This window comes from Myiozetetes cayanensis, unplaced genomic scaffold (genome assembly GCF_022539395.1).
Source record: "Myiozetetes cayanensis isolate MyiCay16 unplaced genomic scaffold, myiCay2020 scf7, whole genome shotgun sequence".
Taxonomy (NCBI): domain Eukaryota; kingdom Metazoa; phylum Chordata; class Aves; order Passeriformes; family Tyrannidae; genus Myiozetetes; species Myiozetetes cayanensis.
This window is the reverse complement of record NW_026087964.1, coordinates 23,021,484-23,036,935: the sequence shown is the minus strand read 5'-3', so window position 1 is coordinate 23,036,935 and position 15,452 is coordinate 23,021,484. Positions and strand designations below refer to the sequence as shown.

General features: G+C 39.1%; 1 protein-coding gene across 1 annotated transcript in view; it reads left to right on the top strand.

The window, feature by feature from the left end:
* CORIN (corin, serine peptidase) overlaps positions 1-15,452 on the top strand; it is a 117,060-nt gene that overhangs the window by 2,888 nt on the left and 98,720 nt on the right. Inside the window, exon 2 of the mRNA XM_050338600.1 lies at positions 12,926-13,070. Within this exon, the coding sequence (XP_050194557.1) occupies positions 12,926-13,070 (145 nt within the window). The remainder of the gene's footprint in view (positions 1-12,925; positions 13,071-15,452) is intronic.

The window sequence follows — 15,452 nt, the reverse complement described above, 5'->3', positions numbered from 1 at the left end:
CTATGAAATGTGTAATGCACACAGGGCAATTTAATATATCTGTATTATTGGTTGACTATTAGTTATGTATTAGATGATGTCTGCAGATGCAAATGAAAACCAGGACTGTTAGTAGTGCCAATAATTATTTAAAAACACAGGCTTACTTGAATGCAGGAGTTACTTTTGTGTTGCCTTTTTTTTTTTTTCTTCTGCTAAGCTGATACACATATTTATGTCTTAGCACTCAGCTCCCTTGAGGAACATTACTATTACTGTCCTGTCATTATACTAAGTCCATGTATTGCCAGACACATAATTTCTTGTCATTACTTGCATGGCCAAACAAGGAGTGAGTGCAGAGGCTGAGGTGGATAAGCACCTAGACAGAAATCTCATTTGTTTGGAGGAGAACAGTCCTTCCTAGAGAAGGTGGAACAGGCAAGGGAATGTTGGAATAGTTATACTGGGCAAAGAAACTGAGTGGCTCCTGCTCTTACCACTACTCAACTACTCCAACCAACAAATACTGAACTCTGAACAAACTTTTTGTGCACAAGCAGGAAGACAGTACTTCAATTGGTGTGTCTCAGTGGCTGTTTGAGCTCTGTGAGTCTTTGCCATGCTGAAGCCCAGCAAACTGAGGTCATTCCAGTCCATCAGGCACAATATAAGCAATATAGACACTTCTTTAAGAGGTGGGAACTGTGGCTTTGTCCCCAGCTGGCCAAGGAGGCCCTGGATACTGCCCTGCATTTACATGCAGTGGCACTCCTGATCTGGTCTGGTCAGGTTTTAAATGATGATGGTATGGCTACATTGTGTGGGAAGAGTTTGAATCCTGTCAGCGTGTCAGGTGTCCTCAGCAAGTGCTTACAAGGCCAGATGAATGTCTTGTTTCTGAATGCCAGCCAGGGTTTGGCAGGGGCGGATGTTGGGCCACTTGCAGCAGGGCAGTTTTAGACTTGCACATGCAGCCTAGGCCCATCCAGAGTTGGCTGCCAGACCCCTCCTGATTTTTAAATGACTTCAGGATGAAGCAGCAAAGTAAGCAGCAGGGCTTGAGAGAGACAGTCTGATTACAGTTTGAAATACTTGTGTTTGTATTACAGTTACAGTTTCTTTCCCTATAGAAAAGAAATGGACCATATAAATGGCAGGCTGGGTACATATGTTTCTCCAGCTGCAGGAGAGAAGGGTGGATGAGAACCCCTTGAGAAGTGATGGATTGTCACAAAAGGACAAGGAAAGCTTAAATCCTCCTTGTAATGATCATGCACAGAACTACCTCTGAAGACAGTATCCAATCTGCTCCAGCTTGACTACTCTCATTGGCTATGGATTTTTAGTACTAGCGGCCCTCCACAGTCAATTGTCATGTGAGAGGGTGCAGACTCATCTAGAACTGTACTGAGTCTCAGTCTGAGTGGCAGGACATAAAAGCCACCCTCCACTTGCTGGGATCTGTAACTGGGGGCGTTAGTAGATGTGCGAGTCCTCTCTTCCTGAGAGGCTGCATGAGGAAAAACGTGGGGAAGAAAGGAAAGGAGGAGCGCCTGGACCTCGCCTGGGCCTCTCGCCTCCCTGGCTCTGCTGGCAGCCCCCGTGTCCAGGCACGGCCGCTCTCCCCGGCCGTGCGGGGCGGGCGGGGTGCGGGTCAGGCCGGGCGGCGCTGGGGCTTCCCCTGCCTGCACACCCGCCTTGCCCGGCTCTGCTGAAGGGCTGGGGGGGCTGCTTAGGGGGGGCCTCTCCCAGCCCGCAGCCCCGCGGCAGAAGAATACGATGCCGATCGCATCCCTTCCCTCAGTCCCCCGCCCTCTATAAATAACTCCGGCGGGGCTGACCTGTCAGATTCCCCCGGCAGAGCGGATCCCCTGACCCTGGCCGCCTGCACTGGAAAGTCTGAATGCAAAACATGCCGTAGTAAAAATAGAGCGGCCGGGGAGCCCCGCCGGCAGGTCCCAGCGGCTCCCGGTGCCTCCCTGGTCCTCACCACCCCCCTGGCTCTCCCGGCTCCCGCCAGCGCTGCGAGCTCCCCCCTGCTCCCGGATCCATGTGCGCTTCTGTGCCCCAGTGGTGGGAGCGCTTTTCTCGCTGTCGGATGGAAGTTTCGTTTCTGCTGTGGAACAGATAGTTCCCTTCCAGGTAGCGTTTTTAATTTCGGCTTGTCTTTCTAATCAGCAAACATGAAAGAAATGGGGATAATGGTTTAATATCCTAAATGTAAAAATAATAATGAGACGACTGTCAAGCAAGAGCTTGTAATTTCAAAAAGAGATGAGAATGCCACTATCTCTGAAGTCTGAATTAGGTTCCATTCTTGCCTACCTTGTGCAGACAACTATTCCCCTGGAGGGATAGTCTCCTTGGCTGTCTGCAATTAATTTGTGCATTATGCTGTTATTTCTGGTTGTTTTACCTGTGAAATCTGAATATCTGGAGGTTAAAGACAGAAAGCGCTGTCTGACTGCTGCTATGCCTTCTCCTTCAGGTGCATTCATGTCACAGTTCTTGGCCCTTGGTGCCTGCTGGAGCACAACTTACTCTGTGGGTGGTGGTGGGATGGCCTCAGCACTGCACATCTACTCTTTCACCCCTCACCCATCCTGGGGATGGGGGAGAAAATAAGAAGAATGAGAGTGAGAAGATCACAGGTCAAGATAAAGGCAGGGGATTGCTTCCTAATTACCATCATGGACAAAAACGACTCTAATTGAGTTAATTAGTTTATTACAGATTAATATTTAATTACTGATTCAGGTATTGTGAAACAACAACAAAAGAAGCAGCAAGCAGTAAAACACTTTATCTCTCCTCCCACCTTCCCAGGCTCAGCTTCACTCCAGACTCCTCCCCCCTTGTTTACACCACAGGTGGCACTCAGTCCCTTCAGTGAGGACACCAGCAGTGCAGGGAAGGACTGGGGTTCTTCTGGTTCTTCTCTGCTGCTCCTTTCTTCTCACACATCCTCTGCTTTGGTGTGGATCCTCAATGGGCTGCAGTCCTTTTGAGAATATTTACTCTGCTATGGCGCACCCTATCCCTCTTCCCCTATTCCCAAATAATGAAGGGATGAACTGAATATTGTGTGCAATTTTGGACACCACAATATAAGAAAGAAATTCAGCTACTAGTGAGTGTCCAAAGGAGAGTGACGAAGATGTTGAAGGGCCTTGAGGGGAAGCCATATGAGGAGTGACTGAGGTCACTTGGTCTATTCAACTTAGAGGAGACTGAGGGGAGACCTCATTTTGGTCTTCAACACCCTTGTAAGGGGAAGAGGAGGGACAGACATCTGTCTGTTCTCTGTGGTGACCAGTGGGGGAATGGCCTGAAGTTGTGTCAGGGGAGGCTTAGGTTGGATATTAGAAAAAGGTTCTTCACCCAGAAGGCAGTTGGGTTCTGGCACAGACTCCCCAGGGAAGTGGGGACAGCACCAGTCCTGACAGAGTTCAGGAAGGCACATGGTGTGACTCCTGGGGATGATCCTATGCAGGGTCAGGATTTGGACTTGATGATCCTTGTGGGTCCCTTCCAACTTGGCAGATTCTCTGACTCTTCAGTTCTTTTTCATCACTTCTGTCATTAGAGTGAAAACCCTGCAACATTTGCTTCTTTGGGTGCCACAACAGTTTACAACACTCTCTTTTTATTAGTGTTGTTGCCAGCAAAATGTAGGTTTTTTTAGTGCCTTACCCTGCAGAAAGTGAAAAGAGGCTGAAAATCAGATACTGACAGATGTCCTTTGGAATGGTGGAGTTTATGCTGTGATGGTTTAAGGTCTGACCCTGGGGGACAGCTCCTGTAAATCTGGGGGGAAAAAAAGACTGTAAAGTTGTGTCGTTGCAGGTACTCTGGTAAACTATTGCTCTTCCTGAATTCCAAGGCACATTTTTTCTTGCAAAAGATACATTTTCTATATTGAACATTTAATTCACCTTCACCTTCCTTAAAGGAAGGAAACAAAGGCAGAGTTTTGTTTTTTGAGACCCCACCAGATTGCATCTGCTCCAATTCATGTGTTGTAGTTCATAGATATCCCAGTGTGATCCCAGTGGATGGTGCTTGTGCTTTGGGAGCACCTGATCTCAGACTTATCAAAGTCTGTCTTTCCCTTCTTCTCTTCCTAAAACCTGTAACACTTGGTTCTTTCCTATACAGATCCTGGTGTTTTAAATATTAATGTGTTAGAATCTTCCATGACTGATCTGTTTGATGCCAGAGAGATCTGATTTAACAATGACTTAGCAGTAGTAGTAATTGCCCAGAGCAATTCCTATTACTGTTTGTCACCTCAAAATAGCCTATACTGTCACTCCGGTATTACTGTGAGGTACTTGAGAATGTCATAGACTTGGGAAGCATTTCCTAAGGAAAGAGGCTTTCATTTTTTCCCCCTTACTGCCTCTGAATGAAGCAGTAAGAAATCACTTATGTGCTCCTTGCATTGTTCATCTCATTAGATTTCAGAAAATAGTTAGGTCATTCTCTTGGGAATAAAACCACTGGTAGCACTGAGGACTTTTTCTTCCCATATCCCTCAGACCTGCAGCTCTGCATTAATGTAATAATACAGCATATAACTGTAAAACACAGTTGTCTGCTCCAGACTTCCGTGGGCAAGTGGTACAACGTGGAGATTTCTTCTATCGCTCCTGATTCTCATGTCAAATCTTTTGCTGGGTGGATTATTTTACCTGTGTTAAAGTTGTCCTGAAACTGGTGGGACGTTGAGATTACAGAAGTAGCACATGATACAGTTGTCAGGCTTTCCGCAGCTTCCTGCATTTTTGCTTTGCCAGGAAGAGGCATAGACAGCTGAGGCCACCTTGCCTTAACAGCTAGGCTAGGACGTAGTATTGAGAGACAGTTTATTGTTTGAAAAATGTTGGTTATCTGCATCTGCAAATATGGTCCAAATAGATAATGTATCTGAAAGAATGTCAGGAACTGCAGAGTAAGTAGCTTTTTTCTATTTTTTTTTTAAAATAATTTTCTCTCCCCTTGCTTTTTCAATTGTAGCAACTATGTAACAAAAGAATTAAACAGTAAGTGCCTTCTTTGAGCTTTGGTTTGTCCCTAATCAACCATTCTAAGGGAGTAAGTATAAATAATTTGTAGTACATGTAGACAAGGATGGAAAGGAAGTCTGAAATGAGGACTGAATGTGTTTAAAAGTTGTTAACAATTCTTTTTCCCTATAAAGTCAGAGATGTGAAATAGTGTTGATGGTGGTCTGGAAGGGCTAAGAACCCAGATGGTTTCCATTCGCTTTTTTCTCATCATCGATAGGAGTATTCTGTGACTCTTGGAGATTTCCAACAAATATGTAAACGGGAGGAAACCTGGCATCTGTTCTAGGGATGACAAATTGAATATTCCTAGCCATAAATACAGTACAATTTTTCTTCTTTGACAAAATAATTCACCAGATTGTTATTGTTTCAGTGGCTTAGAAGTTTTTATCCCATAAATCCTTATGTGATCCATAAAACTTTATTACTATATCAAAGTCATTGTCCAGTTTGTACACCATTGTAAGTGCCTTGTTAACCTACTTAATCTTGAGTTTTCTATATCAGCTCATTTTTTCTTATTTTCAACAATAATTAATAGGTTTAATCTCTAGTCACCACTCCAGTTATTTCTGTCAAGATATCCTGGTAGTTTCAAAAAATATCCTTCTTTTTCTGTATTTTCTTCTACTGAAGCAAAATGTACAAAGATGACATGTTTCTGAACAAAGTGATATCCTATTGAAAAATGAATGAGTCACCTCTAAATTTCATACGTGGTAGGTTACTGACCTTTGAGACATTGTGTGAGTCCATTTTCATCTTTGGGAGGAGGTCAAATAAAAATCCAGCTATGCTGAACAGATAAAACTTTGCTTTGACACTCCATCGTGTTCTTTCCTTTGATTAATATTGCTGCTGGTCTTATCCTTAGTCCAAGGGTTAGTATCCTTTTATTCGCAACTCAGAAAAAAGTCGGTAAAGTCAACATCATGCATTTAAATAAAAATTTTTAATTTTTCTTAGCAGATGTTTATAGTGTAAGAATAATTACGCATTTTAGTGAAAAACAAATAAGAAATGTTTGAAACATATGGAGACAAATGCTTCTAAGAAGATTCCTGCCATTTTTTAGCTTATATTCTAGTTTAGCATCCAATTCACGCAATTGAAAACTTTTGATTTTAAATAGGTTGCACAGTTGTATAATCAGCAATACACATGGCACATCCATTATGTAGTGGTCACCTTCAAGTTCGGAAGACTAAATCTACTGATCAGGCATTAATGGGAAAAAAAGGGTATGTCCAATTATGAGGTCTAATTGCCTTGTGTGGGAGGGGGATTCTGGTGGGATTTCTATACAGGGACTGGGTGATTGATACACTGAATGGGAGCCACAGGACAGGCAGGATTTCTTTTTGTTCCTTCTAGTTTTCCAGGCTTGAGAGCTGCTTTTAAGAGGAGGTTTTCCTCTGACTGTATGCCTCCACCCCCTCAGAATGTTCGTGTTTTTTTCAAAATCTTTTTATTTTCACAAATTAGACCACCAGGATTTTTTTTTTTAAGGTTTTTTATGGCTTTCAATTTTGCTTTCCGGTGCTAATGGCTCTTCTCCAGACATCTGCTCATTGAATTCCCAGCAAAACAGGAACCTGAAGTGAGTACTGTGTTACTCCCTGCCTGCTGGGTTGTAGTTCTCAGCAATGTGTAGCCAGAGGCTTGCCACTGCTGTTCAACGTGCTTAGCAAACTTCAATGCAATGAACATCTGTGTAGTCAGGAAAGCATTAGAGTAGTGTCTGGGTGTGTTCAGGAAAACAGCATGGCACTGTGGAAACTTTTATGAGTAGTTTTTGCAAGCCTTAGCAACTTAAAGAAAACTAATAACCCCTAAAGCCTAAATTCTGCATTAATTACAGATTACTTTCCCCAGAATACTTTCCCACTGCCTGCTAAAGTGGGCTGAATGCATGTTCATGTTCTGGCATTGAGAAATATAAGATAATGTTAACCACAGTCTAGTTCTTAAAATGAATGCCTTCCATACACACTTCAGTTTTTGAAAAATCTTTGATATTTTCCATATGTTTACTGAATCTTGCTCATCTTAAGAGGCATGGCAACATCACACATCTTTGCCACGAGCTTTGAGTAATGAAGGAGAGACGGTTTACAATTGTAGTAAGTTTATCATCAGCTGTACTATTTCCTAATCTGAACACTCTTGAAAATTCAACAAAGTTCCACTGTGAATGTGGAAGCATCCCTGCAGTAGTTACAAATTTACATCAGTGAAATTATAAATAATTGTAAATGCATACAATATATGTAAACCATCCACTTATGCCAAAGTGGAATCATTATTCAGCAACACTTCTTTTTAAAAAGGAAGGTATTAAAACATACTGGTGTTGAAGAGTGATACTGCTGTTCTCTAAATATCCTTTTTCTATTAAAATTTTGAAAAGTGATCATTACTGACCATATATGTTGGCTAATGGTGTGTCTAATTCTCATTTATAATGAGATGGAGACCAATTATTTACATTATTTATTTCTATTTGTTTTGATATCAAACAGATGTTTTCAAAGTGCCTTTGTAATCCACTACATTGCCAGGATAGAACAGTGGAGCCTTTTCCAAAAGAACTAGATGAAATGAGAATAAACTCCTCAGAACATCAGATCTCCTGGCTGTAGTGCCTACGTCTCAGTGATCAGTTTGTTTCCACCTCCCTCAAAGCCTTAAGAAAGGGAAGAATGAATTATGAAAGAGAAGTTGCACCAGAAGCAAGCTTTCTTAAATTGAGCCTACCCTGTAAGATAGTAACTTGGATGCTGGTAACACCACTGAGAAATGTATTCATCTGTCATCCTGGATAAAACCAGGTTTGGAACTCAGTGTGTCAGTGGTTCTGATAGCTGATTGTACCTCAGCTACAAAGTTCAAAGTGAGGGTGGGTTACGTCTGAGGTATCTGCAGTCACACTGGACAGCACTGTAAGTACTCACTAAAGGAGATGTAGCTTGGCAAGTGGCGGTCAAGGGTCTCAAACACACAGAAAACTGGAACACCATAGATGTGTTTGGATTTTGTCTCAACAAACTTACCCCTTACTCTTTCACAAACTGAAGCTGGAGCAGCACAAGAACAAATGTCTCAGAGCTGAGACACACCTGAATGTCACCTTGTCTTTTCTGAGCTTCTCCTGGCTATCTCCACAATTTCTCAGTTCCAGAGTTGTCTCCATGGCTCACCAAACTGCTGAAATTGTCTAGAGTCAAGAACCCCAAATCTGTGCAACAGAAATTAAGAATACAACATCAGTATTCATTAGTCTGAATTGGTGACTTCTGGTGATGCCTGGTTTGCATTTTTACAGCACTGTGTCTCAAAGTGGATTAATAACAGCTTGAAAAGTCACCTGAACAGAAGTGGCCAGTGGGTCTTTATGGTAGTCTGAAAGGCAAAAAAAGTCACCTCAGTTTGCATACTGTATCTTCTTTAAAAATGAAACATCACTGACACAGTTACACTTTTGTTACTTTAAGTGAAAATGTATGTCAGTAAGGTTTCAGTCTTTCAGGTTTCTGCTTCAGCAAAGGAATCTGGCTGGACAAGGCATCTAGCACCAGCCAAATGTTTCTTCTGGAATGATGTGCCCAGCTTTATATGACATCTCCCTTACTGGGATACTGTGTATTTCAGATTGGTTAATTTCACGAAGGGGAAAGGATGTCTGATCATCAAAATTAACTTAGAATGAATTACGTCAGCAATTTGTAATTTGTTTGAGGGTATGGAATTTCCTGGGAAAAATTACAAGAAACTACTGGAGCTATCAGGAAAAGTAGTGCACTTCATTGTGCAGGTAACAATTCATGTGATAACATACTTCTCATATTTCTGCCTTGCTGTATGAAGAGAGTTTTTTGGGTTGTTTTGTTTTTCTGCCTTACTGTGTGTGAAGGTTTTGTTTTGGTTTTGTTCTTTGCTGCAAGAAAAGTTTTTTTGCTCTGAATGGCATTATTTACTTTCAGAATAACTACAACACTTCTGTTTTTAAATTTGTGTACACTGGAATTTGAGTACTATTTGTATTTGTAGACAAAAGCTGCTTAGTATCCAATTTCTTTTGTTATCTTAAAATTCATTCTTTAGGGTCCATTTCAGTTTGGCTCTCTAATTCCTGTACCACTGAAAATGTAAGATTATGCAACTTTTTGTCTGTTTGTGTTTTTTGGAATATGACTTCGTACATTTGAAGGTTTTATCTTACACTTTCTACTTGTTACAGTGACGGTTAAGGTATGATGTTATATTTTTTTGACTATAAAGTAGTCAAATAGAGGTGCATTGCTGACTCATAATATGTGCGTGAACAGGACAGAACTGATTAAAAACGTAGAGCATTTGCAGCCTCTTTCACTCATTCCCAGGCGTTTGCGCATTATGAGACCATCAAAAAAGCTGTAACAATGAGTATGGTTAAATTTATCTATCTATATTTATATATATATATATGCTGTTTTATGCTTAAACATTGACACTTCACATGCTCAGTTTTTACTCTGTAGCCATAAGAAGTGGGAGCCATCTTCCCTCAGTGGGGAAGGGAAAGTTGTAATGGCTGGCATGATCATGTGAATCCAGTATCTAGAGCTTTAAGACCAGTATCACGAGAGCTGACAAAATCACAGGAGCTGACAACTGAGTACTGCTTCAATATTAGAAGAGGAACAAAGATATGGAAAGAACTGAAGATAGTTTTCATAATCTACCATATTTTCCATACATGAACTATTGCTTGGCTGGGCAGCAGGTTTCTCAAAGGCATTACGAGGACTTCTACAAAGCCACCTCTCTACTGCCCCCTGAAGACCTTCTTTCTGCATTTCATGGTTGTACTTTGTCTTCTTTCCATTTCTTTCTGGTATAAACACTATGTAGTACTTTGGTGTGGCTTACTTGAGATATTTTAATGCTTCTGATACAAACAGTTGTCTTCTACATTTCTTTGTGTAGGCCCATCATGTGCAGAGGATGCAGTAGGGAGTTAGCCCTAATGATATTTCTTTATCGGGAGAACATCTGTTAGGTTTTTGTTGACAACAGCAGGAGATATTTTGGTTAAGTGCTTATATCATGATTCAGGCTGTTTTATAGACTAGTAACTTAGATGTGTCTAAAAGGAAAATTGCGTGCTACTACAGGCTTTTTACCCATAAATCTTAATGTAACCTGTCATTTCCCTACTTTAATATGACAGGCATGTTATTGAAATGACAGCCATGAGATCAAATTCTCCTCACATCTTGCAGTTGCACTCCTGTTTCCTTCTACAGGCCCTTTTTTTCCTGAAGATTCCATTATTAATGCCTTTAGTCCATTATTCGTGCCTCTATTCCATTATTTATTAGAACTGAGAGAACAGAGCATGTCTGAAGTTTGTGCAGATACCACTGCCATACTAGAGCACTTTAAACTGGTGCACATGTTTGTGTATTGGTGGCAAGAGGAAAAGAAACATTGGGGAATATATAAAAAGTAGGTATAATTAATGCGTTTATATTTATTAAACTCTCATGGAAGGTGTAGGAACCAACAACACCATCTCTAGTTTTATTTTCGTATTCATCACAGAAATTGATGGAAAAAACAAATGTAGCTGTTCAAGTGATATAAAAATGGCAAAACTGGAAAACTGGAAAAATTAAGCTTATGCTTGCTAAGCCAGTGGTGATGATTTTAAATAGGTGTAGTGTTTTTCTTGAGGTCTTTTCCTGTAGAAGGGAAAAATACAACATGCTGTTTAGTTGCCTATAAATATTTACTTTGCTGTTCTACAGGACTAGCAATTCATGGTGTTTAGAGAAACGTGTCTATCACAATGCAACATTCTTTTCTTGAGCAGTCACTGAAAACAAATTTGGATACAACAGTCTGTTTTAAAATCTGGGATCATAAGTTGTCAATGCAAAGACTGAGATTTATTATTTCTTCTGGGAGTTGACAGATAGAAAACATTCAGTGTTCTCTTTTCATATTGAACATTTGTGTAAAATAAGTAGTATTCACAATGCCAGTAGACCTTAGAAAACCTTTCTCACATAAATACAAGAAGCTCACTGTTTTAATTGGCACACATTTAGCTTTTCTCCTAGGTTAACTCTGAGGCATCTGTACAACAGTGGTGGTGACACTGCTCTCAGTTATACACTTGTGCTTGAGGTTATTAAGATGTCTTGGACCTCCAAAATATTCAACATCACCTCCCCCCCCCTCACAAAAAGAACCTAAAAGTAATGATGGATATAATTTTGTTATTTGTTGATAGGGTTTTTACTCCTAAGACAAACTCTTTGTGGAGTCATGGGTCAGAACTTACCTGGTATTACATTGGGTAGAGTTGTGCACTTTTGCTTAGGATTTGCAATGAGTGCATCTTGGTTGGGAGTCATTCCTTTAAGAAAATAAACTGGATCTTATATTTGTTTGCCTTGAAGGAACTAAGAATCAGCTCCCACGTGCCCTAATCGCTGGGCTCTGTAACAATGGTCCTGCTCCTTGTTGTCTGGTCCCGCAGAAATGAGTTCTTTCTTACAGAATATCACAAGTGTGCTTGTGATATTTCAAGGGATAGTGTGCTCTGCTTCATGAAGAATCTATGTTCATGTGGTTATGATATTCTGCCGAATTGTAGACCTAATTTTTAACTGCTTCAGGCTAAAGGGGGAATTGAACTCAACAGCAATTCCTTAAGAAATAGTTCAACTTCCATTTGTGCCAGTCAATCTGCTAACCTGCTCTTTACAGAAAGGCAAGCATGGCAGAGCCAGAGAACACACAGAGACTGGCATTTACTAGACTAATACTATGTATGTGTAGACCTCAGTCACTTGAGGTTCTTTGGGGAGAGGCTGTCAGGGTAATGGATGCATTTGCACTTGGTTCCTGTCACCACCAACTTTGATGTGATTGATCTTCCTGACAAAGAGGATAAACTATTAGTCATCCTTTGGGAAGGCACTGTCTGGAATTAATAATTCTATCATTTAATTTCACCTTATGACAGGGAAAATTTTTTTTAATGAATTTCAAATAAAAATGTATTGACTTCATAACAGCTTCAATCTTGCTATTAAATATTAACTTGGAATGTTATTTTTGTTTCTGTTTAGTAAGTCTGCCATTTCTCCAGTATATGAGATCATAGTCTTAATGGAGTCAGGTTTAAAAAAAACCACCATAAAATACATGTTTAGGCTTTTGCAAAGGGTTTGAATTTTTGTACTTTGTGCAGATTCAGTTGAATTCAGAAAATAATTTTCTTTATTCTTCTTTGTTACATTCATAGAACACAAAATATGAGCTGCAAACTCTACAGAATACTGTGATAAATTATAATTTTTAAAGTACTTAAAAAAATTAGACAGTATTATTGTGCATAATAAATAGAATAGTCCTTAACACTCCTGTTGTCACTTAAAACAAAGATTACAATAGTTCCTTAATTCTGTAATAAAAGAAACTTAAGAACCTGGAGCTCTTGTATAATTAGTAACGGATTATTTTTAACTGTAAATTAAACTCTATTTAGGTTTATTGCTTAAATTCATTATGTATTTTCCATTTGTTTTAAGTGAAATGCCTATCCAACTTCCAGTTCATCAGAAATGCTTAGAAATTTCAATGAAGTTGTAAGTCTGTGGATATTGGATAAAGTTAAGTAAGTTATATGGATTACGGTAGGCTGTCTGCCAGAAAGAAAGTTTACGTGCAACTTGTCATTAAGAATATATAAGCCCTTTATAGCATATATTTAAATCACGTAGCCGTTCTGTGTAATAGGGAGGGAGGACTGCTATTGAAAACATAGGAGTTACTAACTGACACCATAATGATAATTTTGGTTTTTTGTTTTTCAGGTCTTAGGAACAGATGAGGATAATATGGGGGATGGTTGCTCTCAGAAACTGGCTTCGGCCAAGTTCCTTCGACTTCTGCTCCTAATACTGATTCCTTGCATCTGTGCCCTTATCCTTTTGCTGGTGATTCTGCTTACCTTTGTAGGTGAGTGCTAATGGAGTAAATTGGCACTTATTAGATTAAGGAGACTAGAACTAAGACCACATTCTCAAGTGCTAATATAATTGTGGACATTAGATACGAATCTTAGAACATCTACCTAACAAATTAAGCTACCTAGTGACTGCTTGTTGCAGAAAAATAAATACAATATTTAGATTTATATATTTAAAACATATTTAAAGTACCTGATTTTCTCAAGGTAGACTTTTGAGGAGCATGTAGCATGTAGATAGTTTTCACAAGTCATTTTACAACTACAGAAAGATATTTATGTTAGAACTTAGATCACTGTCACTGGAATTGAATATTTATTCCTTTATGTCATACGCTTGCATGCAAATCTGATTCTTATTTTCAAGTGAAATTTAATTTATAAATAGCCACAAATCTTTCTGAATCTATTCTACGAAATATTACTGTTTAACTAAGGAAAACTATGTTCATTTCTTCTAAATATGGAATATGTATTAATGTAGAACCCCAAGCATATTTTGTGGAAACTGGTTCCAGGTATATTAGATTTCATGATGGCTTAGTCTGTTAAGTAATTCTGTGTCTGTTACACAAATAAATGGTGCCAATTTATTACCACAAATTTTCTTTAAATGTCCTCCTTTTGTTACCTTTAGAGAAAGCTGACATATCATTAAATTTCTTCAACTACAACATGAAAAAGACAGCAATACTAAGTTAAAGCATTGCTTTTTAGAGAAAAAAAAGTCTGCTTTCAGAGCTGAGGGGGTTTAAACTTTTTGCCTTTTTTTTTTTGTTAATGAGAATATTTTCTTGTTTGGCTTCCCTAAGTACTTCAGAAGCACACCTGTAACAAGTGAGATAATGCATGAAATATACAGACATATATCTATTTTCTGATTTTAAATACACCAATTTCAATACACATCAAAGAGTCAAACAGTTAGAAAGAACAGGAAGAAACATATCTCAATAGCACTGTCAAAATCAAGACAACTTAAACCTGTTTTCCCAATTCAGTCTGTAAAGGATTTGCAGCAATTTGTGGGCCTGTTCTTTTCATTTAGTTTAAGTTAGGGAAGTTAAAAAAACTCCAAAGCTAGTAAATGTTATGATTGACAAGTAAGTCTTGGGTTGTATCTCTGAACTAAGAACAGTCTGAAATGGATTAAGATCAAGTCTGGCAATTAGGAAATATGATGCCATTCAATTTGCTTTCCTTATGTTTAGCATTCCATTTGTATCCTTCATATCCTCTGCCCTAGATTTTCATTCTTTGGTGAGAAAGCAGATAAAAAAGCAGGTGTATTTATGTCAGCTTTACTCAAACTCCTCCTGAGGCATGCATCGACATAACACTCATTAAAATGTATGAAATCCTCTGGGAAATGGGACCTGCTCTGATCCTACTTATGTAGCAAAAATCAGGACTATCTCCTCTTAATTCAGTGTAATTACTGTAGGGTAAAGAATAAGGCTTGGTGTTATAACCCAAGTCTAAAACTGGTAAAACTCCCTTTAGGAGCATCCTTTCAATTAACATATTATAATTCAGTATTCTTCTCATCAGCTTTCATTTTCTGTGCATTGATAGCTTAGAAACAAATATGTCTGATGACTAGAATGAAATGAACGAATTCTGTGGACATCTTTAAAGTGTATGTAATATAGTCTGTTTTAGTTATTGAGAATACACTATATCCAGAGTAGTACTTCATATTCATTTCAGATCAATAATAACTGAATTCTGTTACAGTCTAATATTGGTATGAATTCTTGCAGTTTGTGAAAGAAGTTGATAGTCCTGACCAGCTAAGAGAAATTATTTAGTATATGGGAAATTATGCTCTTACATTTTTCTTCCAAAAACGAGGGAGTTAAAAGCTGTGGTTGTAATTCTATTATCTTTCATTGGTGCATAAATTTATATTGTAGTAATGGAAAATATCCTACTTGAGGTGTCCTGGAGCCCTGTTTTCAGAATAGGACTCAAATCAAACTTGCAAAAATTTTTTACCTTTCAAGTATTCAAGATCCAAAGCCCTTGAAAAAGTAATTTTGTAGAACTGTGTACAAAGAAAGGACAAAGCAAATTATCATTAGAGGTACACATTATTTTGACTAAAAATGCAAGAAACTTTTAAGACCATAGAAGAAAATAGCAATCTGAGTTGTTTAGTTGTGATTTCTCTTAAGTACTTACATTCTGGCTCTGCATACTCTGCTGTCTCTCAGCAGAAGTCAACAACCTCTAGGAGAAAACTTTGTAAGGAATGAATGCTGTTTCATTCATGGAAACAGTGGCATTACCAGTTGCCTTGAAGGAAGTCTAGCCTTCATAGTAATTTGTCAAAAGCCTGTGGTATATCAGGGGAGAGAAGGGAGAAGGAA